This window comes from Silurus meridionalis, chromosome 29 (assembly GCF_014805685.1).
Source record: "Silurus meridionalis isolate SWU-2019-XX chromosome 29, ASM1480568v1, whole genome shotgun sequence".
Classification (NCBI taxonomy): Eukaryota; Metazoa; Chordata; class Actinopteri; order Siluriformes; family Siluridae; genus Silurus; species Silurus meridionalis.
This window is the reverse complement of record NC_060912.1, coordinates 2,664,197-2,690,989: the sequence shown is the minus strand read 5'-3', so window position 1 is coordinate 2,690,989 and position 26,793 is coordinate 2,664,197. Positions and strand designations below refer to the sequence as shown.

The window sequence follows — 26,793 nt, the reverse complement described above, 5'->3', positions numbered from 1 at the left end:
GGATCAGGGAGAGAACGTTGCTGTATTTTCACACTCAAGACTGCAGGCTGTATTCCTTGATTAACTTGTAATATGAGAGGGCAAACATTTCCAAATAAAAAAAATGGATTAAACATATGGACACAGTATATTCATATATATATATATATATATATATATATATATATATATATATATATATATATATATATATAGTTTATGCTGTATATAATGTATATAATGTATAATGGTGCATAGGCATAAAAGTAATGATCTAATGCATTCATTTAAAAAAGTGTGCATCGGATACAAGTTGGCATTTGTACCATGATGCATCGTTTTTAACATATTTCCTGTGTATATACATATTTGCTGCTTAATCTGTTCTTAAACAGTGGTTATTTTTTCGTCAGATTTCTCCAAACAACCCACAGAACAGAACATAGAACTCACTTTACAGTTGCAGGGTTTTTTGCTTTATTTTTAAGTCAAGTTTATTTCTATAGCGCTTTTTACAACAGACATTGTCTCAAAGCATCTTTACAGAAATCAACAGTCAAGATGAATGGTGTGTATTTATCCCTGATGAGCAGCCGTGGTGACTGTGGCAAGGAAAAACTCCCTTAGATGTTATGAGGAAGAAACCTGGAGAGGAACCAGACTCAAAAGGGGAACCCATCCTCATTTGGGTGACATCAAGAGTGTAATCATAAATCTTTAAACAATACAGAACACTGGAGAGTGAGAACTAACATGAGTACTGGAGTATAAGATGATAAGTAATGTTCTTTCTACAGTCTTATACAGTCTTTATGGTTATAAAACTAGGAGCTACTGAGTAACTCATAAAATAGCTCAACATTTGTGAACATCACAGATCCAACACCAGCTTCTCCATGCCAGAGCTTTGAAACACTCCAGGATGGTTTGGGATGTTTGCGAGTTCGGCATCTACATCTTTAAAGGTCCATAATCTTCATGAGGTGGGATGTGACTGGAGCTGGAGCAACCTCAGGATGCCTCGGGATGGGGAGAGAAAGAGAAGCAGTGGAGAGAAATTAGCGTAGCTGCTGTTCATGATATTAACGGCACAAGTTGATAATGTGCATGTGAATCAGATGTTCTGGAGCACAAGGTTATGTTTTTTAGACCATATAGATCTTTGTGTGAACGGGTATTCCTTTTAAAGTTGTTTTAGAGTGTATTTTCTTTAAGATTTCAAATGTCAGCTTTCGTTCTTTACGTAGAATTTCAGAAAATGATAGATCACATCTAGATCACTGATCCAATAAACTACACTTCTGCAAAAGTGAACGCTTGAAGAAGCTGTGCGTGTGCTGCCGATTCACCCTGCTAAGCTTTCATCGGTTTAGGAAGAGCTCTTTTCCTTAATTAATGTAGTTAGAAAAGGTCCGAAGAGTTTAAAGTGCTCATGAACAAATATACAGGAACTGAATAGCGCATAAGTGAGAACTCTTCAGAGGTAATAAATTAAATGCGTCGAACGTGATCGTCGAAGTTTAAGAGGCTAGTCATTCTTCTCAGACTACTTTTAGCAGCGGAAAGATTATGGGAGGGGCAATAGATACTCCAGATTGCATCATAAGGCAGACTTTTAGAGGCTCTCTCACCATTAGGCTTCATTAGCTGTAATAGAAGCCTGGAGAGTGCAGACATGGCTTGAGAGGCAATCCGATTCAGGGCTTTTTATCTTCTCAGACACCTGTGAACATTTCCAACTATTCGCTTGTAAATTAGTCTTTAGCAAAAAGAATAATAAAAAATGCCTCATTTCATGAATAGGATTTTTTCTTATTCTCCATATGTTTGTCTTTCTCTTTCAAGCTGTGTCTTGCAAGAAGCAGGATGGTGGACAGGTGGACATCTCAGCCTGTCTGAAGCTCGCCGGTCCTATGCCTCCACTCACCCAGGCCTGCCAGCTCCCATGCCAAGATGACTGCCAGCTGACTACATGGTCCAAGTTCTCATCCTGTGCAGCTGACTGTGTGGGGGTTAGGACTCGTAGGAGGGCACTCGTAGGTGAGTGTGGTAGCTTCTGTAAACTTTATTGAATTCGAGGTCTCTCTATACCTCTGTAATCTCTAGAGCCATTCAGGATCCGAGGGATACATAAAAAATTGTAAAATCTAGTTCAAGGTCTATTTTATGACCCTTTATTTCTTGTTGTTTATGTGGGCATCCATGTGGCGATGATTATAAATGACAATAATATGATGAAGAAAACGGTACTTATATTTATGGCATTTAGCAAATGCTCTTATCCAGAGCAACTTACTACTGAGCATTTAAGTTAAGGACCTTGCTCAAAGGACCCAGCAGGGGGAGCTTGGTGGTGCTCGGATTTGAAGTTGTGATTTTCCGATCCGAATCCAATGCCTTAACTACTAAGCTTTCATCTTCCTGTACTTCATGTTTAAGGCTAATTTTGAAATTGTTGAATTATAAGGATCGAGCCAATGATTCTGTGGTAAACTTTATACTAAGAATTGCATGAACATGGCATCACAGTTTAGTGCACATAGTCACTGATACTAATAAACAAATCAAACCTGCTTATTGCACACCTGGTTAAGGGGATCTGGAAATGTGGTCAGTGCAATCTGTGTACATGTTGCATCTGTCACTCAAGTTGCCCTTGAACTGTCCAAATTTGCAAGAAGATTACATAGGATTAGGTCATGTGCTTTTGGTTCTGGCTGTCAAAATCTGTTTATTCACAGTCAGCACATCTGAAGGGGTCACATTTTTTTTATGCTCAAGACTTCAGTCTGCTATTCAATTCTCAGCACTTTTTTTTTTTTTGTAGAAGGTGAAAGTCGTAGCACCTTGTTTTCATTTTCATATAAATTGACTTCACATGAATGCTTGGTACCTTTAATGCACATGAAAGTGGTGAACCTGAAACCTTCTCTGAAGTCTTTTAGTGTAATAGATTTAAGATGTTTTATGTGTGTGTGTGTGTGTGTGTGTGTGTGTGTGTGTGTGTGTGTGTGTGTGTGTTTGCATTTTGTATCCTAAGGTAAGAGTAAGAAGCGAGACCACTGCAAGAACACTCAGGTGTATCCTCTAACGGAGACTCAATACTGCCCCTGCAATAAGTACAATGCCCAGCCTGTAGGCAACTGGTCTGATTGCATCTTGCCTGAGGGAGGCCGAGTGGAAGGAATCCTGGGCATGAAGGTTCAAGGCGATATTAAGGAGTGTGGCCAGGGCTATCGCTACCAGGCAATGGTGTGCTACGACCAGGATAACCGCCTCGTGGAGACATCCCGGTGCAACAGCCATGGTGTGACTCCAAATCTATGTTCACTAAACATGGACAAACAAACACATTGTACACAATTACTTTACAGCACAGTGAAATTCTTTCCATATACCAGCAATGTTCGGAAGCTGTGGTCAGAGTGCAGGGCCATGTTCTCTAGAGCACAGAGGATCAAGGGCCTTGCTCAAGGGCCCCAAAAGTCGCATCATGATACCAGGGATACTTGAATACCTTGGTGAACCCCTAACCTTCCGTTTAGTGAATCAGAGCCTCAAACTCTGAGCTACCACGCCTAAGGGCATAAGCCAGAGAAGCAGACAAGAAACTGTCCTGTGTATCCCAGAGCGTGTTGCTACCACCACCATACTTCACTGGAGATATAACGTTATAAAGGCACTGAGCAATGTTGGCTTTCCTCTGAAAAGAAAAAATTGTCAAATTTGACTAGAGCCATTGGTTTTCCAGGACCATGGACAGGTACCATAACAAATGTAAAAGTTTCATATATTTCTCTTATGTCATTAATTCGAAATTAAGAATAGAAAAGCTTTTAAAATTGATATACTTTATTGATTTCCCCTTAAATTTTGGGGGGAATTTTTATGACATGCTATGTATAACTCCAGTTAAGTCCACTGGGGTCACATTACACCTCGACATCAAAACTTTTCTTCAAAACCAGCATGAACCCATGTCAGCTGACAGAAAGACTGCTTTTATGTTAAGTTCATGAAACCTACTCAGGTAAATTGGATTTTTTTTATGGTTTTGTCAACCAACCTTGAGGCTTAGTGCACTTCTGATGATCAAAATCTGGTTTGATGTTTGACACAACTGCCAGTCAGTTCCCATGACCTCAAGTCAGATTGAAAGAATCATAACAGATTACTATGTAACCAAAATCAAGTTTAACATTAAGGTTCTTCAAAAATTCTTTTTGAGGAATTGCGAGGCTGTTGTTTTTGTGTCCTCCATAATCAATTCCCTTCATTTGGCACATCTCAACTGGAAACAGGATAACACTCACCTCATTGTGCACACTTAGCATCCACTGATGGGAAATTCAATAGAAGTGAATCAATGTGCAGAGCGAGAGCCCATTGCATCATTCACAGCCCAAATCTGTCAAGGCGCCTCCGACCGAGCCAAATTAGCATTTTGCTAGGGAATGGGGGGAAAAAATAATCCTGGAACTGGAGATCGTTATTTTCAGAATTATATCATGTGCCGCCTCAGAGCAAAGCAATGATGGAAGAACGTGATGGGTTTTAGGCGTATACAAGAGCTTGGTGATGTAAAGCTCCTTATTTTATGATTCGATTGTCAGGCTTGATTTCTGTCTCTTTATCCAGATCCAGACAGCTTCGAGCTTATGATATGCTCGTATGCCCAGAATCCTTAACCTGAATCTATGCTGGTGGAAATAGCAATCTTCCTCTATTAGTGCATTTAGTATCTGTATTGTTACTCCCGTTTGAGCTCGTAATCTTCCCAATGTGAAGCTGTGTGTGATGGACTGATGGTGATGCCTGAGGCAGTTTGTAGGGGGTTGAGCTTGTCAAGCTTTTAAAACTATAAAAGAAAACCTTTAGGCAGGAAGCCATCTGTGGCTACTGAATCATTTTGTGAAAAAGGGAATTCAGTCATTTCAGCCTTTAAAGAAACGTACTTTGTATTGCACTCTGAGTACGCTTTCACAGATACCATCATTTCTTATTTCTTAACAAATCTTGAACAATATACGAAATCTGAAATCAACAAGGAAGAACGATATCTAAGATATGTTGGTGTCCATTATTCATGAGAATGAGGATAATTGTTTGAACTAGACATGCATGGAGTTCTAACTGCCTGCCACGTAACCTTATCTAAAACTATCACCATGGTTACTAACATGCAGAAGACATTTCCTGTCCTCAGCATGAGCAATAAGAGGATCTGCTATTTCTAAAACCAGATTAGACCTTTCTTTTTTAGAGGACTATTTAAACCTTGCAGGCATTACTCTATATTAGGGATTGTGAGATTCACCAATTCGCATCCGTGCATCGGCATAAAAGTTAACGATGATGATGCAACAAATTAAAAAAGTGTGCATCAGATACAAGTTGGCATTTCAATCCTGATGCATTGTTTTTAGCATAATTGCATTGGTAAAAAACAATTTCTTTATATGTTATTATTAGCGGTTGCGCAATACTTTTTTTTATTTTATTTAGAAAGTGACCAATAATTTGTGACCAATATTTTAGATTGATTAACTTAGTCCACAGAATCCACTCTGCTCATCAGCTAATGAGTTTTCATTTCTGCCATCATCCAAGTGCGATTTTTGAACATATGGCAGAGAAAAAAATAGTTCAATATTTTGAAATGCCACCAAAGGTGCTCAACAATTCAATTTGGCCTGACATTCAGGAGGAAGTATGATTTGGTTTTCAAAAATAACATCAAATACACCTTTTATAATATTTTCTTGTTTGGGAATAGAAATCCTGCAGCTTTTCACATTAAAAAGCAAAATAAAACGAGTAAATTTGCCAGCAGTCTATTTGATTACCATAATACATTCAGTTGTAGCTTTACCCAATCAGACATTCTTTGCTTGATCTCATTCGACAGGATACATCGAAGAAGCGTGCATTATTCCATGTCCATCCGATTGTAAACTCAGTGAATGGTCGAACTGGTCACGCTGCAGCAAATCGTGTGGAAGTGGAGTCAAAGTGCGGTCCAAATGGCTTAGAGAGAAACCCTACAATGGTGGAAGGCCATGTCCGAAACTTGACCATGTTAATCAGGTGAACTGTTTTAAAGTCACATGTGTCTGTTCAGCACTAGGTGTTCTGGCCTGGTTTAATCAGAGGTGTAAAAAAGTACCTGAAAATCATAATTGAGTAAAACTATAGTTGATTCTTTGCCCAAATGTACTGCATTACAAGTCTTAGAGTATCTGATTTGAACAAATCTTGAGTATTTGACTGATATGGAATGTAAGCTTAAAGATGCAGTAGTTCAACAGACAGATGTTTAACCTATCTATAAAAAGAATTACAGTATCATGACACAAAGAACCAAAGAAGAGCCATTAGTATTTAATTAACCAATAAAAAGTAAATAATTTTAGATAAAGTAAAACCAACTTTTCACACCTGAATATGATTTGATAAAGCTCTTAGACTCAGAGAGGGGCAATATTATTATTCAACCTTAACAAAAGCATTTTTTAAGTGTTTGGAATTAATTCAAGCTCTGTTTGGATTAAAAATGAGGGTTGAGCCTGACACCTTTGGCAAAGGTGCAAAATGTAATTGATGAAGCTAATTATTAATTTTCTTTGTGGAGTAAAAAAGTTAATATATTGAAGCATAAATGTTTTTAAGTAGAAAAGATAAGTTGCTGATAGCTTTGCTACTCAGTAAAAGAAGAAAGTAGCCGGAAAAAAAACCTTAACCATTTACTCAAATACTTTACACCACTGGTTTTAATAATGAATTGCATGAGCAGGAAACTTTTTATCTATATCACAAGACCAAACAGAATACATGTCTTCAATTCTTAGTAATAACTCCTTTTCTTAATGTCTTCCTTTTGTGCTCCTGGGGAATATAAAACAAGGCCCAGGTAAGTAATATACATTTTTAATATATATAATATATATATCTTTTTTTTTATTATTCAAGATTCATGTACTGGTCGAACCTTAAGATGCTTGGTTGTTATGTGACATCACTACAGGTTTATGAGGTGGTACCATGCCAGAGTGATTGTGGCCAATATATTTGGGTAGCTGAACCTTGGAGTGTGTGGAAAGTCAGCAATATTGACATAAAGGAGAACTGTGGGGAAGGAGTGCAGACCAGGAAAGTTAGGTATGATCTTAAAATTTAAAATTTTTATTCGTCCAAACCAAATATTCCCTAAATTATAATTCTATTCTTTGAAGGTGTATGCAGAACACAATTGACGGGCCATCAGATCCAATGGAGGATTATCTGTGTGACCCAGAAGAGATGCCTTTAGGAGCAAGAGAGAGCAAGTTGCCTTGTCCAGAAGACTGTGTTCTGTCCGATTGGAGCGCTTGGAGTCGATGCCCACTGGTGAGACAGTTTGGTATTATGGATTTACATCTCTTTATATCAGCAGACATTATCAGTCTTACTTATTTTAGCATTAGAGCCTTTGCTTGTACAAGACATTTTACAATAATTGGTCAGTAGGAAGCTCCAACTTTCCTTTAACCCAGTTTTCCATCAATGCTTCAATAATACGAATTTAGAGTCATACCCTTCGGGTAGACACATGTTTCTGGAGCACTCACATGCAGAATATGTGTTGTGAAGAAAAGAAAAGGCTAGACATAGTTGATCTGCTTGGGTGCTTGGCTTTTCATTGCTCAAGTAATATTCTAATATTCTAATAGTTTAATAGGCTTTTCACGATCGCATCAAATGTGATCCTGCTATAGTGCAGAGAATGACATTAATTACCATGTAGAAAGTCTCCCTATGAGAGACATGGCAAGAGAGTCAAAGCCTCCAATTAAACCCCAATACGTTACTACAGAATTAGTTTCTTTAGAAGGTTTTGACAGTGCTTAACGCAGTGTTTTGTCAAACTTTTGTAAGAGGTGGTATCAAAATTTTCGAGAAAAGCTCTGTTTACAAGAAAGTAATTCATTTATCTACATTTACACACTATCACCTTCAAAATAGTTCCCTTGAACAGCAACACAGTGGTCACTATGTTCCTGACACTTCTGGAATGTGTCCTGGAAGTCTTCTTTTCGAAGTGTATCAAACATCTGCTGCGATTGTTGTCTGACGATTATCATGCACAAGTTGCTGAATGGTATCATTTTTGGGGGTTGAGCTCGTCGAAGGTCTTCCTGGTCTTGCGTCATCTACCAGTGATGTTCTTCTTTAAAAAAATGCGTACCACTCATAACACCTCAAATGACTTGTCGCAGCCTCGCGTATGTCAAACTTATGTCACGCCAAATGTCTCTGTGGCAGATTTGTGGCAGAATTTCACATTTGCTCTTTGTTTTAACTTGCTGTCCATGATAAAATAGCAGGCGTGGTAACACGAGTGGTCAGAATAGCACCAGTTAGTCTCAAAACCCTTCTGATACCACCTTGTAGAACGCTTTCTATAGCTTATCTGAGGTAAATGACTACACGAGTGGCAGGGGGGCTACAGATTCATCACTAATAACCAAATAACCTTAAGATTGACTACAGATATTTAAAAACAACCACAGAATGCACACCCCTGAGTGAAAGCTGCATAAATAATCAGGCGTAGTTATTATAATAATAAATAATGCTTTTCTAACTATATAACCTCCCCATAAAGATTAAGACGACTGCCATTGTTAGTGTCTGACCTATTGATCTGGTGTTTAAACCAGATGCATTTATTGATAGAGACTTAAATGTTCTCAAATGTTCCAAAAAAATAACAGCCTCTACCAAATGCTATAGATGTGAAATGTAAATGTCTACAAATGTTCCTGTAAAAGTGAGTATTCATGGTTTTATAAAAAAGTGTTACCAAGAACTGTTTCTTTCAGCCATGCAATGTGAATAACTCGCGAGAAAGGTCTGCCGTTCCCATCCGTCAGCCTGGCGAATCAAAGCAGTGTCCTCCTACAACTGAGAATGAGCCTTGCTCTCTCAACACCAACTGCTTTCACTACTCCTACAACATCACAGGTAATTGGTGGTATATATAGAAGACACACTATATATTTTTTTTTGTTTGTTTTTTGCGTGTCTTGAACAAGCTTAGTTTTGTCTTTGGTAATGTTTGGTGAAATAAAGTGCTCAATGTGGTCGAATATTGCAGACTGGAGCACATGCCAGCTGAGTGAGCGAGCTGTGTGCGGGAGCGGCATCAAAACACGCATGCTTGACTGCGTACGCAGTGACGGCAAATCTGTAGACCTTAAGTTCTGCGAAGAGGTATAGTGCTAGTCTTTCGAATGCTATGTGCCATAGCACATTTCATGATTTGCATGCTAACCACATTTTATTGACTCTGCGTTTCAGCTTAACCTTGACAAAAAGTGGCAGATGAATGCATCTTGTGTGGTTGAGTGTCCTATCAATTGTCAGATGTCGGATTGGTCTTCCTGGTCTGAGTGCTCTGATACCTGTGGCCTTGCAGGTAATATAACTTACACTATAGCTACAGTTCTTAATAGAAAACCTGTGGTGTAGAACTTTTACGGGTTTCCAAATGGAAAAAATATACAATGATGTTCCAACACTCGATATTATTATAGCTTAGTAATGAGGTGCTATAGAATGTGGCAGCCATTGAACTGCTTTCTAAGAGTTCAATAAAAGAAATTCAGAAAACAGTTTTGACTTTCCTCCCAGTTTCCAAAATGTACCACTGGCGAATATTAATTGCCTCAAAGTGTGATCAAGTGTGTGATTGTGTTTGTGTGGATGAACTTGGTGTGGCATCCCATCAAGCGTATATATCCATTCCTAGCGCACATCAATTGTTCTTGGAAGCGGCTCCAGATCTGCAACCCTACCCAGAATAAAGTGATTACAGAAGATGAATGAAAGAACAAATTTAGTCCAAAGCCAGAGTCAGTCCGAAGAGCGTCCTCAGTATAATGACTGAAATTTGAGTAGGTGATTATGCGATCTCTTAAAAGCACATAATGTGTGCGTAATTCCATCAGTTCAGTTTTATTATATTTGTGCCTGAAAAAGTATTTCACTGTAGGAGGCTGGAGAGCCATCAGCCCGAGTAAACGCTGTGAACATTGTGTAACACATGCACTGACCTAAGCGATCGTGGGAGCGTTACTCTTCCCACAAACTTGGGGAGCTGGCTAAGCAGGTGGGTCAGAGTTCTTGAGTGTGCCAAAGAAATAATGGCTGGAATCTGAGACTAATCCATGAAGAATGTGCATGACTTGTTCTGTTGTGAAGACGAACTCCGAAAGCCAGAAGCAACATTGAGAATGAATCATCAGAGCAAATTGTGGATGTTCCTAAAATGATTGCCACATCTTGACAGCTGGTGCTGAATTCTCCGCCCAAAATCCCATCAAAAAGAAGCTCTGATGTTTGGCACAAAGACTACCGATGAACACACAAAGCACCAAAACACTGGATCTTGTCTCTAGTGTAATGCTCAAAGTATGGAGCACTTCCAGTTATACCAGAGCACTGATGAATGCATATTTCTGATTGGTTGTCACAGCATCGTTTCTAGGCATAGACAAAATAGGTGGTCACCTGCTTCCCAACCACCTTGGGGAACCCAATGAGCGCCCCCTGCCCCACTGACACCTTTGCCCTCGCTCGCTTTTTAAATTACATACTTGTTTTTCTGCTTAAGTTTAATATACAGTATATGTTTACATTCATTCAGGCAATTTTGCAATGTGTTTAACCTTTTTTTATGGAAGGTGGAGCATTGTGGTGGGAGGGCAAAGACATGGAGGAGTAACAATAGGAATCTCGCCTAGGGCACCAAAAAGGTTAGAAACGGCCCTGGGTCGGCAGTCTTAATAGTGAACAGTTCAACATGCATGAAAGGAGACTCAAATATCAGTGCTTTGTTATGGTCAGGTTGTTTTCCACCTCAGAAAAGTCTTCAAGCAATAGCTGGTATAATGTAAGTGCACAGGAAGCGCCGATGCTCCACAACATTATATGCAACTATAAACCACAACAATGATTCTTTTCGTTCCTCGCATATCTCGCTCCAGTGCTAACCTAAAGCTTCTTCTGGTACTCCTCTCAGCAGCGAACCTTTGATGATGAAAGCCTGTGGAGATGACGAATCGACAAACGCTAAGACTAACTGGAGGGCAGCCCGCTGACGCGGGACCCGTTTGATCATCTTTCGACATTAAGGAGCATCACGTGGTGGGCCCTTAGGGCTGTGTGCAATCAGACTCATTAAAAACAGCTCGGAAGATAATAGAAGCGCGGTTCGTTGTGTGCCGGGGCGCAGACAATTGTACACAACGGCTCATTGGTAATGCGATATTACGAGCGTGAGGTAGTCGAAGGTCAGGGCTGCCGCAGAGCAGACTAATTGGGTGTGCTGGACCAGGTGACATTTGGATGCAAACATTAGGAAGCACTCATCCCTTAGCAGTCTCACTATACTGCAAGTGACTCTATTCTTCAAGTAGGAGTGGTGGGTCCTTGGTACTGATCTCTAATGTAAAGCAAAAGATTAAAGTTATAGCAGCTGTACATTAATATAGTAAATTCTTGTGCAAACACCATACCATGTAACACAATTGTCTAATAGGCATAAAAACTAATATATTCCCTCCAGACGTCTCCAAATCCCTACCGCCTACTGTAATTGCAAGTGTCCCATGGGTGCCGCTTTCAACCGGTGGGAAACAACTGCCTTCCTCTTTTTGCGTATGCTACAGTCGAATTGCAAAACATAATAAGCAGGAGCAAAACAGTAATACGCAGGAGCAAAACAGTTCCAGGCACAGGAATTAGTCTGCTGGAATGGCTCCACTGAGTGAGTTATGTGTAAGAGGGCGCCATATTAGTCTAGTTCAGGCTTTGGTATCAAGTTAAAGCATGCGTTAAAGAATGTAATACGAACTATGTGCTTTACTGTAAAGGGGATTTTTTTTTTTTATTATGTCAGGGCAAATCACAAAAGGAGATCGATGCGTAATTTGTGAATTAATATTTATTGTCTTTGCATTTAGTTAAATGCGCACATCTTTTTTTTAATGGATGATACAGATATTACAGAGGGCTGGTAAAGGAGTGTTGTGTGAGTAGGGGTGCAGCCCAGTGTAAAGCAGAGTTACTCTTACCACCCACTACCTCCAAATCATTCCAGATTTTCATTGAGTTAGGAGCAACCTGTCATATCTGCAAACAATTTTCAGTTACATTTAATGTGTAGGAACTTTAATGAGTTACTGAAAACCTTCATTGGTGTCCTACCTGAATCAATCCACCTCTTAATACCGTCATTGTGGTGCCATATAGAATAGAAATCATTAATATGATACAGAAATGCAGTATAACCGAGCGCTTTGCTAAAGAGAGACATGCAACAAACACAAATCAACAAGTCGCCTTTCACTAGAGCCACAGCCCTAAAATTTATATTTTTTGCATTTAAGTTTCCTGGAAATTTGAAATTAATGAGTATTTGTGCAAACTTTTGTGCATAAAGGTTTGTGTAAAAAGGTTAACAACTGTTTTGATCTGTTTTGGCGCCAAATTTCCAGCTTTTCTTAAAATGGTCCTCTTGTAAATGTGTGTGGTGTAAGTGCAATCAAATCAATTTCTTCTCCTCTGTAAGCCGTTGTGGAATAAAAAAACAGATATTAAATCCATGCATATATATTAAAGCTTTCGCAGTTTATTACAGTTGCGAGATCTGACTAGCGCACTTTCTGACTGTCTAATTAAAGGACGTGGAAATGCAGACGGGACTGGACGCCAGCTAGCAAGCCGTGGAGTGACCAAATGGCAGTTTGATTGGTTATAGTGAAAGGAACATGGATTTAGATCTATTTCATCTCTCTAATCGGATCATGGGCAATATGTGATGCGACGGCTGAACTCTGATTGGACAGAAACTAAAATAAAATGACACTCAAGCACACTGCATAGAGAAACACTATGCAATGAATAGGATGGACAATTGGGAATTATTTGATACATATTTATGGACAGGAATATATTAAAACGTAAGTCAGTGATCCTGATTGAGGGCCCTAATGGCCGCCCACTACTGACAACCACAGTGCAGTCTCTCATGGCAGAAAACCAAATGACGGGTCAAAAAAAACACGATAAAACTGGAAACTCCTTACATAAACACTAAATGAACCGTTTCATTAGGTTTAGCAATCAGTAATAATCACTCTATATTAAATAAACCAGTAAATCTTAAATAATTATATGCTTACTATTGCAAGTAACAGCATGTTTATTGTCAGAGTGGTGTGTTTGGAGCATTCGATTTCCTGTGAATGAGCTGCCACTATTGATATGATTCTGTATTAGAGCAGGAACATTACTATCAATTAACAGACTAAAGAATTACTGTCTGATTGAGTGTCTTGTTAGATGGCTGTATTTAAATAAGACCCAAATGCATACATTTCTTCGAGACAATTTTCTGCATTGTAACTAGTAGCTAACCTTTGTTTTTGTTCATTAAATCAGCCATATGACGGTTTTTGTGTTTTTCTATGTAGGAAAACTATGGAGGCGTAGGACTGTGATCCAGGCATCTCAGGGCGATGGGCGTCCTTGTCCCTCTCAGCTGGAGCAGTGGAAGCCGTGTCCTGTGAAACCCTGCTACAGCTGGCGATACAGCACCTGGTCTCCGTGTAAAGTCGAGGTCAGGATTTTACGTCATGCGTTTATAATACAGTTCACGGATTTGCATGTTGTGCAACAGCTTTTTTATTCTTTTGTCTAGAACACCCTTGTTCTTTCTTCTTGCACTCTTGCGCATTTCTCCAGTTGTCAGGTGGCTGCATTGCTGAGCCCATTGTGGGGTGTTATTAAAGACAACAGGGAGATGACACAGCTCGCTGCTATCTTTCTCTCTCTCTCTCTCTCTCTCTCTCTCTCTCTCTTTCTCTCTCTTTGTTTTCCTCTATTGTCTGCCAGCTCAGAGTGGTGCCACATGCCCCTGTCACAATGTACTTTGACACAGTGCAGGAAATGTTGCCTCTCTCTCTTTTGTTTTCCACAGCTTTTGACTCCAAAGGCGAAAATCTTCTTGTACTTATTGGCTCATTGGCTTCACCAAAAGAACTTGAGTTACTTAGTTATTAGACAAGTACAGTACATATTTGTTCCCTACATTAGTGTCTTCCAAAATGGGGTGTGTCAAGCATGTTTTTCTTAAAGATGAAAATCAGAACCTACTATTCTTAAGGTTAGCATATGGATTTAATCCAAATCTGAGAGACTCGGTTCTGATGTGTTTTGCTGGTAGAAAGTTCAGAAACTAAAAAGAGCTCTCAGGTGCCATTAAGGTCACTTATTTAAATAATATTAAGAATATAAGAGATGAAAGTTTAATAAAAGTTTAAACTGTTCTTGGTGGCACTTTGAAAGCCCTAAATTATATGTTGCGATGAGGTTTCGGTTCTTCTCATCAAAATATCTGTACATTTTGTGATTTCTGCTGTCCAGTCAGGCGCAACGTTTTTATTGCCATGCCTTTAATAAACATAAGTTCAGGATTGTGGTGTAGGGTAGCTGAAATGTGGATAAAGTGTCATACTGTATGTATTATAATGGTTGTGTGTGCTTGTGTGTGTGCGTGCAGGGTGCTCGGTGTGGAGAAGGTCTTCGCTTCAGAAACGTCTCCTGCTTCGTGTCTGACAGCTCTGGAAGTAATGGTGGAAATTTGGTCGATGAGGAACTGTGTGGAGATCTGGAGCAGACTGTAGATGGACAGACACAGATCATTTTGGAGGAGGCTTGCACGTTACCATGCCCAGGTAGCACGTTCGAAAAATTAGCTCTAAAGACGTCCTGTACAATTGAGTGCCTCCAGCATATAAATAAATAAATAAATAAATAAATATATATATATATATATATATATATATATATATATATATATATATATATATATATATATATGTACACACATATGCTATGTGGTAATATTAATATTCCTGAAAGTTGAATCCTCATCATGAACCATTTGTGCTTCTAAGTCTGTCTTATTACTTGGTTTAGAATATTTATAACACCATGGAGGCTAAATGTTTTAGCTGGGAAGTAGATTTCCCAAGATGATGCTACCATCAACTTGAACACCCAGCCCCAAAAACACTCCACTGTGCGTTATATTTATAGCATTCCGAGTTCTGCAGGGCTCCAATGAAAGCTTCACTATATTCGTGCGAGTGTTATATTGTGCAGGGTTTTATGTTGTACTTTTTGTAGGGTTTCCGCTAATTGTAATTTTTAAACAGGTTTTAATAAGGGTCAGTGTAAACCTTAATTTAGTGGAACACTCACAAATTGCTTGAATAAACTGGTAAGTAAATTGTGCTTTTCAAGACTGGAGGTGAAATAGTTTTAAGGAAAAATGAAAAGGAGAAGAATATGAAGAAAAAACTTCCTTTACATTCCACAGTCTCAGAAACACATAAAGCATCCTGCTTCTTGGAAATTTGTTTTATGGTTTTCTCTCTCTCTTTTTTTTTTTTTTTTACTACAACATTCACTGTTAGAGTATATTGTGGCAAGGAAAAACTGAGGCATGATGAAGAAACATTGAGAGGAACCAGACTGAAAGCCGTCCTCATTCCCAGCAGCGAATGTCCATTAATTACAGTTCTCTCATTTTTAAGGGTACTGTTCAGTGATGGGTGCTGAAATGCAATACTGTTCACGCAATCTGTGGTCCTGAACCATTGTAGTAGACTGTTGATATTAATTACAGTCTAAATCCATCCTCATTTTCATTTTTGAGTTGCTCAATAACTCCATGGATTTCATTGGAACTATCCTTTGTTGCACAGTGTGGAAGAGATGTAGGGCATCTGGATGAATCGGGCAGATTTGAAGTGAAGTAAGATACAGGAACACTGGTCACTGGTAGCCATTTGGACACTTGACTTCTCAAATTTGTAATTGGATACTCAAACTTGTTCCAGAATGACAATCCACAAAGACAGCTCTATGTAGTTATGGTTTGCATGGGTTATAGTGGAAGATCTTCATTGGCCTCCTGACTTTTCTAAAGCCCTTGTTGCTGAATGAGCACAAATCTCCAAAAAATAAAGTGGAACATCTTCCTAGAAGAGTTAATGATATTATTAGAGTAAATGGGGACTAAATGTGGAATGGGATGTTAAAAAATGCACATACATTTACATTTACATTTACGGCATTTAGCAGATGCCCCTGTCCAGAGCGACGTACAAAAGTGCTTTGAGTCTCAATCAATGAATAAATCTACACTGGTACACTAGATTACAACTTAAAATAAACCTCTCAACAGATTTGTATGATGAACAAACCAAAATTAAAAAGTGTAAGTTTAAGTGTTTCAGGAAGAAGTAGGTCTTTAACCCTTGCTTGAAGATAGCCAGGGACTCTGCTGTTCAGACATCTAGGGTAACTTCATTCCACCACCCCGGCACCAGAACAGAGAAGTGTCTTGAAGTATACTTACCTCTTGCCCTGAGAGAAGGTGGTATCAATTGAGCAGTGCTGGAGGATTTTAGGCAGATGGTGCAGTGCGAGGCGTGATGAGGTCCCTGAGGTAGGAGGGTGCTGGTCCATTTTTGGCCTTGTAGGCAAGCATCTGTGTTTCGAGTCTGACACGTGCATCTACCGGAAGCCAGTGGAGGGAGCGCAGCAGTGGTGTGGTTCCTGAGGGTAAACAAGAGAGTCTTGTGGTTGACTGTGTCAAATGCTGCTGAAAGGTCTAGGAGGATGTGTACAGGTGACAGCTTGACTGATCAAGCTGCATGTAGTTTCTGAGTGATAGCCAAAAGGACCGTCTCTGTGTCACTTTAAAGCCAGGCTGGTTTAGATCATGGAGGTTGTTCTCTGAAAGATAAACAGACAGTTGGTTAAAAAAACAATGCGTCTGATGGATCCTGCTTTGGATCCACCAGACATCAACAACTACAGTCATCAACGTGTCCTTTACATCTGAATTGTGCCAACTACCTTCAAAGCAAGCAATGGTTATTCCCAGCTTAAGGAATTACCATTGCTTGCTTTGAAGGTAGTTGGCACAATGCCAGATGTTAAGGACCCGTTGATGACCATGGAGATGTATGGCAGGAGGTCTTCTGACATGGTCTGAAGCATAGTTGAGGGGATTGGATCCGGAGGGCAGTTGGTGGGATTGCAAGATTGGATAACTTGCAGTTTCTTTTCTTCTGCTATGGTTGAGAAGATTGACAATGAAGTAGTAGAGGATTTCTGGCTGTGAAATTGTAGTCTTCGTTGTGGAGGAAGTGAAGGTTTGGCAGATTTTTTCAATCTTCTTATCATAGAAGGAGGCAAAGTCTTCAGCAGTCAGGGAGGATGGAGCAGGTGGAGCAGGGGGAGCAGAGGGGTTGAGTAGTGAAGAGATGATATTGTGGAGCTTACGAGGATGTTGTGCAGAGCCTTAAGCTTTTTCTTGTAAAAGGCAGTCTTAGCAAAAGTCAAATCTAAAGAAAATTTGGTAAGGAGTGCACGGTTGCGATTTTTCCACTTCCTCTCTGCTGATATAAATTCTTGCCGATTGCTGCATAAAACTTCAGACATACAGTGAGGTGTCCACAAACTTTTAGTCTAAATAGTGTATATTATACTGTATTATATCCTATTATGCATGAGTCTGGAGAGCATATTAAATAGGACTCTGGTCTATCAGGGAATTTGATATACACACAAACATTTACAATAGCCTACTTCTTGGTGCATACTAGCATTCTTAATCCAAGCTATAACAATGAACCCAGAGGAAATATAAACAGGCACAGCAAGGGCACACGAAACTCAGGATTTTGAGTTCAGTAACAAGCTCACCATGTCTCTCTGCATATAATACACTGGTAACTCGGTTCGTATTTGCCCCAATGTCTCCGGCTACCAGGCTGCCATATGTTCTTTAGTCAATTTTCCGGGCGCAGTCAGAGAGTATGAATGACACATTCAGCTCAGTGTTTTGACATGTTCTGTGCAGTTGAAACTGAGCTGTGACACCCTTTTTTCTCTACAGCACGGAATGTGCCTGTAATAAATTCATAAACATTCATGTGCCAGATGAGAAGGAAGAAAGTGAATATTAATTGCATGGGAGTGTTTCCAATGAAATGTGACCATGTTTCAGCATGAGGCTGTGTGGATTTATTAAATATAAAGCTTCCTGTTTCTTGATGTCATAGGTGCCATAGAGAAAGCTTGTGAGCAGGGTTGCCAGGTTTCAAATCATAAACCACATCAAAAATGTCGATGGATTGGATAGATTTTTTTTCTTGTGAAACAGGCAGAGGATCTAAACAGTACCTGAAAAGCATGCTTGAGAAAAATTATAGATACCTCATTGCAAAAAAACTGACTCGATTACACAGTACCAAGTCACCAATTCCTATATGACTTGAATAAAAGACTTGGAGGATCTAATTTTACAGTACTTTGATCCTACGTTCAATACGAACTAGTGCACTAGTCCTCCAAGACACATGTTGGTGAAAATTCTTGCATAAGTGCAGTAACAAAGTACATTTACTTAAATACTTTACACCACTGGAAACAGATATTTGATTATCGTACCCCAACATGGTGTTTAGTGTACACAGGAAAAAAAAAATCTTAATATAAATGATATCAGATAACTTCAAATTTCAATGTTGTAAAAAAAAAATAAATAAATATTCAAGGTTGAGCTTCATATATACACCGTATGGACAAACATATTGGAAGCCTGACTTGGGACAGAGGCACACAATTAAATGAGAACATATTTTCACAATCACAAAACCCCAAAACACCTTTCCAGAATGGGGGAAGTTGTTATGACAGCATATGGGCATTAAATGTGGAACGAGATTCTTTCAAAGTACATACAAACCTTATGGTTCAATAATTAAAAAAAAAACATTAATCTTGCCAAAATGTATAAGCTGTAATTTTTTATTTCCTGTGAACTTTGTATGACTACAAAAAACATTTTTGCCGTTACCATGAACCTACTGACTTTTTGCATTCCAAAAAATTCATGAGGAAAATCCCATCTCATGCTCCACTTCCCGCCTCAATCCTAATGCAAATGTGTGTGACAGCTGTCCTTGTGTAGCAAGGAATACCTGAAAATATTAGGCACATGCACACCCAGATACACCTTATACTCTAAACATCATCTCAGGGTTGTAACATTACCTGCCCGCTAACAGTCTGATTAGTTTAACAAATTTTAAAACTTTATATGCTTCACGATTTAATTCATATTCTGAGATATTTATTACAGCATACAACAGTCTGACCTGTTGTATACAAAAGGAACGTGTTCCAATCCCATATTTACATCTGCATGATGAAATCCAGCATTGTATACAGGTTGAAAGTGGTACTGGAAATCCACTGTTATATTCACAGTGTATAAGACGCATTCCACAAATAGAAATCCGAGTCCTATGATGCATTATATATCTTTTTGGTACTGTGATGTTTGGCTTGCAGTTGTTTCGAGGTGTAGTCGGATTCCCATACAGTACAACCACTGGTACAATTTGCTATGTCCAGTTAGGGTTGCCAAGGTTGCAGTTTTACAGCATAACCCGTTTTGTCAGGTACAATGTTGCGGGTGGAAAACGCCAGTCAGTGGGTGGTGAATTATTCAATTCGTTTTTATTTGTATAGTGTTTTTAACAATAGACCTTGTCTTAAAGCAGCTTTACACAGACAATTAAGGGGTTAAGAAAAAATCAATGAGTGTTCTTTATACGTGTAAGTTTGTTCTTAATGAGTGAGCTGGTGGCGACTGCAACAAAGGAAAAACTCCTAATGAAGAAACCTTGAGAGGAACCAAACTCGTGAAAGAACCCATCCTCATCTGGGGGGCACCGAATGTCCATTTATTACAACTAAACAATGTTGAGGTGTGCAGTGATGGTGCTCAAATGCAAACTGTAGTCCTGAGTCAGTTTGTTGTGTAGGGAATCTATACTAACAATCCTATTATAAAAAGAAAAGATGTATTGCAGACGTAAATCACGTGTTAATGTATACTTGTTTACTTTGCACAGACTGCAGAAGTTTAACTTTCTGGGCTAGGTTCATGTAATTTTCCTTATTTTCTTAAAACCTGCCATCCCTAAAGCATATACTGTAATATCACATTACAGACTCTACATCAGATGACTGTTATGTCAAAACAAATATTGACAAGAATATAACCTTCTTTTGTATTTGGCAACCATTGGACATTTGTCTTGCCGTGAATTCCACTACCCCCAATCCCCACCCACCCCCACCCCCAGCACACATGATGCAATCTGTCTTGCATGGACCAGGCGAATAATACTTCCAAAACTAGCGTCTATTTACAGCGTCAGCAAAATTCGTCTGTCAAGTTTCCTTCATCGATGAAGTGGAAAAAGACTAAAGTGGCCTGTGAGCTTTCAGTAAATGGGGTGATTCACTAAATTGCTGGAATGTACTGTATGTTAAATGCCAAGAAATATTTTTAGTAACATACACACTTGCACAGAGGTACAGTGGAGAGAGAAATGATTTGGGAAAATATGTTCTTTCCAAAAACTGTGGTGAAGAAATATAGAACTTTTCATTGCACCAGCTTGCAATAGCCTGATATACCATTTCAGATAAATGTTCATATATATATATATATATATATATATATATATATATATATATATATATATATATATATATATATATTTATTATTAGTCAAACCAAACAAAACATAGAGCATGAAGGCAAAATATTCTTTAAAATTTTTTAAAGTATTTATGGTGTTTTAACCATCTGGGGTCGACAAAGGCGTTTTTTTTTTTTTTCCTCATAATGCCGAAATGAAAAATTACTCTTTTATCGTACAGATTACAGCAATACATCATTCGAATGTGTAAAGGGTCTACTTTTATTTGTATGCACTCATAACAACAAAATGCCGTGCTTTTGCAAAATAAACAAAACAGACACTTTGCAGTCAACTCTCTTCGCAGACAAATAAATAAAACAACCTGAATCTCAGTGAATTCTTGCCTCACAGACAGACATAAATGTATGAAAATATATAAATAAATGTGAAGAAAGCTTGAAATGTCTACTTTTAAACAAATATTCTTTGATTATGTAATCCGTATAAAAGTTAGAAGAGTTTCTCTGGTACATTGTACATGTAACTGAAAATGCTCGCACGTGTGTTTGGCAGGTGAGTGTTATTTGACAGACTGGACCGCATGGAGCCATTGCCAGCAGAGCTGTGTGGGTGGAGAAGATCTCAGCCTTGGTTCGGTGCAAGTACGTTCTCGGGCTGCGCTTGCTGAAGAACCGGAGAACCTCGAACAATGTCCAGAGCAAGAGTGGGAGAGCCAGCCATGCACAGGTGAAGTAAAAATGTTGTGTATGAAATCACTCATAAGAATGATTTTGTTTATTGTGTTAATACAATATACACCACATAGACAAAAGGATTGGGGCACTTGACTTATGCTTCTTAGCCATATGTGGTTCTTTCAAGAAATTGACAAAGCATTAGGAACTAGGAGACCAAAAAGGCCCCAGCATGACAATGCTCATGTGCACGAAGCCATCTCTATGTAGATCTGCTTACATTTTGGCTCTCTGTAGACCTCTATATCCCTATTGAAAACCTTTAGGATGAATTGAAACGCTGACTGTGGATTGGAACTGGAATAGGAAATCTAGTGGTACGTCATCCTAGGTGATTTAGAGGATATTATAAGAGCAAATTAGGACTAAATAAAAAATGGGGTGTTTAAAAAGCACATATAACTCTTATGGTTAGGTTTTTACAAAATGTTGTCTAAATAGTGTACCTTAAATAAATGAAATTGTAATATTCATTAATCATTTTTTTTTTTTGCTTCATCAGAGGGTCAGTGCTATGAGTATAAATGGATGACTGGTCCATGGCGAAGCTCTTCTCGGCCAGTGTGGTGTCAACGCTCAGACGGTTTAAATGTCACAGGTGCGTCTATGCCACGTCTCACACACACACTTCATCACACATTCTCTGCCATTTCAATAAGATCAAGTTTAAGTCAAACCAAAGGCACGTTTTTTTAGATGCAGCTTTTGGAATTTTCTAGAGAACCAACCAGAGTCAGATTTTATAAATGCTGCATTCTGATGCAGGCCGGAATCCATTTCTCACCGTGTAAGTGTTTAGCAGGACAGGCTTGTCAGATAAGTATGGCATTAAGAGCTAGCACGAGACTTTTGGAGAGCACTGAAGTGCGATTACTTTCTTACTGTCTCCGTTTAAATGCTAAGCTTTTAATCCATGACACATTTTTAACCCAATTCATATCACACTGCTTGTCTGCCTAGGGGGGTGTGAGTGTATATGTACTGTACACACAGTGCCTTAAAAATGATCAATATATAGTCGTTTATACTTTTTGAGAGGCCCATACGTGTTCCTTTTGTTTCTATGCACCAATCTACAGTAGGTCATTTAATGATTTGAAGATTTACGCACTTTCAGCACCTGGACAGTTCAGTTATCCAAACATTCAGCTGAAATACTTTACATGCGTCTTGTAAAACTTGCCCAAGGTGTTCGTCACTGGTTGGAAATCCTTTTTGTAATCCAGTTCATCCCGGAGCGGTTTAATAGGATTTAGGTTCAGTGACTGGGCAGGTCGTTCCATCATAGATAACATTCCAGACATCTCTTTGCTTTGTTAATAACGCTTACAGAGCAGGACATACGTTTCGGCTCATTGTCTTGTCATATGGTAAAGTCGGTTACAATGAACTTCAGTCCAGAAAGAATTGCGTGTTGTTTATTAAAGTATGGAATGGTTGCCATGTTGGTTCCTTTCACTTTTCGGAACAGGACTCCAGCCTCCTCTGCACCAAAATGACCCAAAGCCATTACATTTCCACCTCCATGTCTTTGGCGGTGTGGCAGTCTGCAAACATCTTCTCTCTTGTTCTCCATCTTACATAAGTCCTTCTGTTAGAGACAAAAATGTTCAATTTGGACTCCCCAGAGCTTTCTTGTGTTTGCCTTTTTGTTTCAAAGAAGAAACAAAAAAAAGAAACATGCATGTGTTTAAAAAAAAAAATTAAAGAAAAAGAAAAGAAAAGCTGTTCCAAACTTCTGATAGGCACTGTATACATTATATACATTTAATATGGATTTAATTAACTATAATAATTATTATTATTTGGGGGATTTCAACCTATTCTATGAAATATTGTAAGAATAAGTTGCTTTTGGGGCATTTGTATTTTTTTCTCTACTTATTTTCAGATTTTTATATTTTTGTTAATAACATTTCTTACTCATTTAATGATATGAGCTGGGCATATAAAATATCCTGCTGATGCATATTTATATTGTATTTGTTATTTATTATCTATTTATTTATCTATTTTTAATTTTAAAGTAGTGTATTGTCTTTATATATATATATATATATATATATATATATATATATATATATATATATATATATAAACTATTTCCTAATGTAACGTAAAAAAAAAAATTGTCCAAACTTTTTCCAAATTTAAACCTAAATAATTCTTCTAAAACAATTTGATGTCATTTATTTCTACTATCCAAACCGTTTTCCTTCCATATGCCAATGCAAAGAGCTTCCAGCAATCACCCTAGCGTCAACCCCCTCAAACTCACCCCATCACACATTTTCATGAATATTCATGTGCTGTCCTAAATTCAAGGCGTTATAAATATTCATCAGAAACCTTGTAATAGGTGACTAATTTTGCAGACCCCTGCAGTTTTTGTTTCTTCTTTTTGTTGCTGTTCTTGTTCTTCAGAGGCCACGGTCATACGCCTCCTGATGCCACTATAGCTCTTTCTTAATGCTCCGGTAATAAAAACCATCACGGCAAGTGTAGAGGAGATAGCTCTCCGAGGACATTTCAGGTGTAAACGGTTTTCGGGAATTGGCTGCGGCCTCTGGACGTGCTTGCGATCTTGGAAGGAGTCCAGCGATTGTCATGGAGAAGGTCCAAGTTCTGGATGAGGACCTGTTTTTTAAAAGGAGAGAGGGAAAGTGTGAATAACAAAAATGCCCTATGTCTGTCCCTTTCAGTATATTCCCATTGCCATTGGATTTCCCCCCACAGGCGATGGCTTCTATATCAGGATAGACGATGGTACATATTGTTCATCTTCTCTCCTTGACTGTGCAGCGGTTCCTTAGCATCCTGTAGCGAGATCCGTTTTTAATTGCCGGCACTTCCTGTGTTCGGAAAAGCGCCTGTTCACCTGGGACCGACTGTAGTAGCTCGGCTTCATCATTATTTATTCCGCCTGCGTCTGTATTCTTCACGCACTCAGCCAAGTGACGAATTAATGGTAATGTATGTGTGCAAGCCTCGAGGTCTGAGCCGCCAGTTAATATGGGGCAATGCTTTAGCAAGAGCACTAATGTCTTTAAACAGGCGAGTTTGAGGAGGAGAAAGAGAGAAGAGGAGGATGTCTACTAAGAAAAAGAAAGAGACACACTTCAGTGAGATTCTGGTGCCTCCAGCAATACAAAATATTCCAAAAAAAGAAAGCAGAGGTCCCAAAATCTGGGACATACAATACTTGTAATTGTGTGTGTGTGTGTGTTATTTCTCAACTGTACTGAAATGTGACCACTTATTGTGTAGGTGGATGCCTGGCGTCAAGCGAACCTGTGTCTGACAGGTCATGTGACCCAGCCTGCAACAAGCACCGCTCATACTGCACTGAGGTTAGTGTGTGTATGTGTTTGTGTGTGTGTACATAAATCCAGAAAGACAAATCATGTGTGTGATACATGTGTGTGTATTTCAACACTGTCTTTGTATATACAACATGCTCCACATCTAGTTTGCTTATTCTGTACTCAATTACTAGTTTTCAATGTATCATCACATACCACCTATAAATTATATATTATACCTCAAGACTCATCTTTTTATTCTTTTTTGATTGGTCAGAGAAAGTCAATGAATTTTCTGTAATTGAGGAGAAATTTATTTAGCATTGGTGGAAAGAGTCTACAGTGTCAGGAAAAGTCTTTAGGAGGGAGGATTTTCCTGTTTCTTAGTAACATATGTTATTTTTAAATTAAAGGAAATGAGGATGCCGGGGTTCGAGTGACTGTTTACACCATATGTAATGCATCTATAAGATCATTAAACACCTAATATATGAAAGATTTGATATATATATATATATATATATATATATATAGTAATAATTTCCATTCAACCTTCAGCTGTTCAAGTTTATTTCTATAGCGCTTTTCACAATGGATATTGTCTCAAAGCAGTTTTATAGAACTTAAGAATTCAAGTGAATGGTGTGTATTTATCCCTGATGAGCAGCCTGGGGGCGACTGTGGTGAGGAAAAACTCCCTAAAATAAATGAGGAAGAAACCTTGAGAGGAACCTATAAAAAGGGGAACCCATTCTCATCTGGATGAGATCAAGGGTGTGATTATAAATCTTAAAACAATACAAAACATCGGAGAGTGAGAACCAGCACGAGCACCGGAGTGTGTGTGATTATAAGTAATGTCCTTTCTACAGTCATCTGTGTCCTTCCTGAATCAATCAACCCCTTAATAGCAGGTATCTTATACAGTGAAAATGAAAATCCTTACTAAAGCAAGAAACCGATTAAACACAATTCAACAAGTCTTCTTTCACTGTAGCCACAGCTGCACCACCACATACAACATCTCATGCAAAAGCATTAACATTTTTCCATTCATTGTTTTCTGTGCATTAAGTTTTATTTGAAACGAAGGCAAAGTGTGTGGTTTTGTGCAGGAAAGACAACGCAAAAGTATAAACGGTTGATAAAGTTCCTGTTGTAAAAGTCCTTGACTTGTTTGTGTTTAGTTTGCTACAGATACGATTTGTGAGCTCTGAATAGTGCGCTCTACGATCGGAAATTCCGACGTTATCGGAACATCCTGCCAGCCTCGGAATAGATAAATCGAAATTTGATTGGTTAAAGCGACAGCCTACAAGCAGAAATGTAACACGGCTGAAATCTGATTGGATAGAAACTCCAACGTAAACAGAAACTCCTTGGAACAGCAAGAGAAACGCTATGAAATGAAGAGAATAGATTATTAAGAGCAATTTAATACGTATTCATGCCCAAAAATATACGTAAAACGTAAAAAAGTCAGTGATTCTGAACCGCATTTTGGTTTCGTTGCTCCCGTATTAAAAATATAAACATGCTTCGATATCCAAGTTTGTATTTCGACACACTGATGAAATGTTGGGAAAAAAACTATCTCGCTTTTGTTTTATAAATAGAGCTGGCAATACCCTGCGCTCAGGTCTCTGGGTGCACGTACCTGCGGGAGCCATTTAAAATAGGAATCTTATTTATGCCACATCCGATATATGCGATGGGGCTTGAAGATTGCTCATGCATTCTACAGGATATGCCTTAGTGTGTATTTCTAGTCCATATACAGTAGCTGATAGGAAACTGAATCACCCTCCTGCTAAGCATTCCTCGTTTCCTTTACGAGTACGGACCAGCGTGTTGCCTCTGCTCGTTTTTTCGTGTGTGTGTGTGTTGCTTTGGAGCGTGTTCAGCGATGTGTGTATAGGTGCGAGCTCGTGTGTTTGCACTGCGAGTGATTATCCTCTTGAGATTGCAGAGGGTACAGGAGACTCCTGGTGAACCGCAAGCACAGCGAGGAGAATACACATTGGAAATCAGTGGGTTTTTGTGGACCGCCGCTTCGAAAACGTGCGCACGCACACGCGCACACAGATAAGCACATAGGCATTTAGACTCGGAGGAGTGCAGCGCAAGCAGACT

The 26,793-nt window shown here is 38.8% G+C and overlaps 1 protein-coding gene across 1 annotated transcript in view; it reads left to right on the top strand.

Annotated features, from left to right (window-relative positions):
* Window positions 1–26,793, top strand: part of thsd7aa (thrombospondin, type I, domain containing 7Aa) — a 115,094-nt gene that overhangs the window by 81,490 nt on the left and 6,811 nt on the right. The window contains exons 12-25 of the mRNA XM_046844323.1: window positions 1,825–2,019; window positions 3,020–3,286; window positions 5,888–6,066; window positions 6,884–6,889; window positions 7,004–7,137; window positions 7,212–7,365; window positions 8,841–8,982; window positions 9,116–9,231; window positions 9,319–9,436; window positions 13,497–13,642; window positions 14,585–14,759; window positions 21,177–21,350; window positions 21,861–21,956; window positions 24,626–24,708. Of these exons, the coding sequence (XP_046700279.1) occupies window positions 1,825–2,019; window positions 3,020–3,286; window positions 5,888–6,066; window positions 6,884–6,889; window positions 7,004–7,137; window positions 7,212–7,365; window positions 8,841–8,982; window positions 9,116–9,231; window positions 9,319–9,436; window positions 13,497–13,642; window positions 14,585–14,759; window positions 21,177–21,350; window positions 21,861–21,956; window positions 24,626–24,708 (1,985 nt within the window). The remainder of the gene's footprint in view (window positions 1–1,824; window positions 2,020–3,019; window positions 3,287–5,887; window positions 6,067–6,883; window positions 6,890–7,003; window positions 7,138–7,211; window positions 7,366–8,840; window positions 8,983–9,115; window positions 9,232–9,318; window positions 9,437–13,496; window positions 13,643–14,584; window positions 14,760–21,176; window positions 21,351–21,860; window positions 21,957–24,625; window positions 24,709–26,793) is intronic.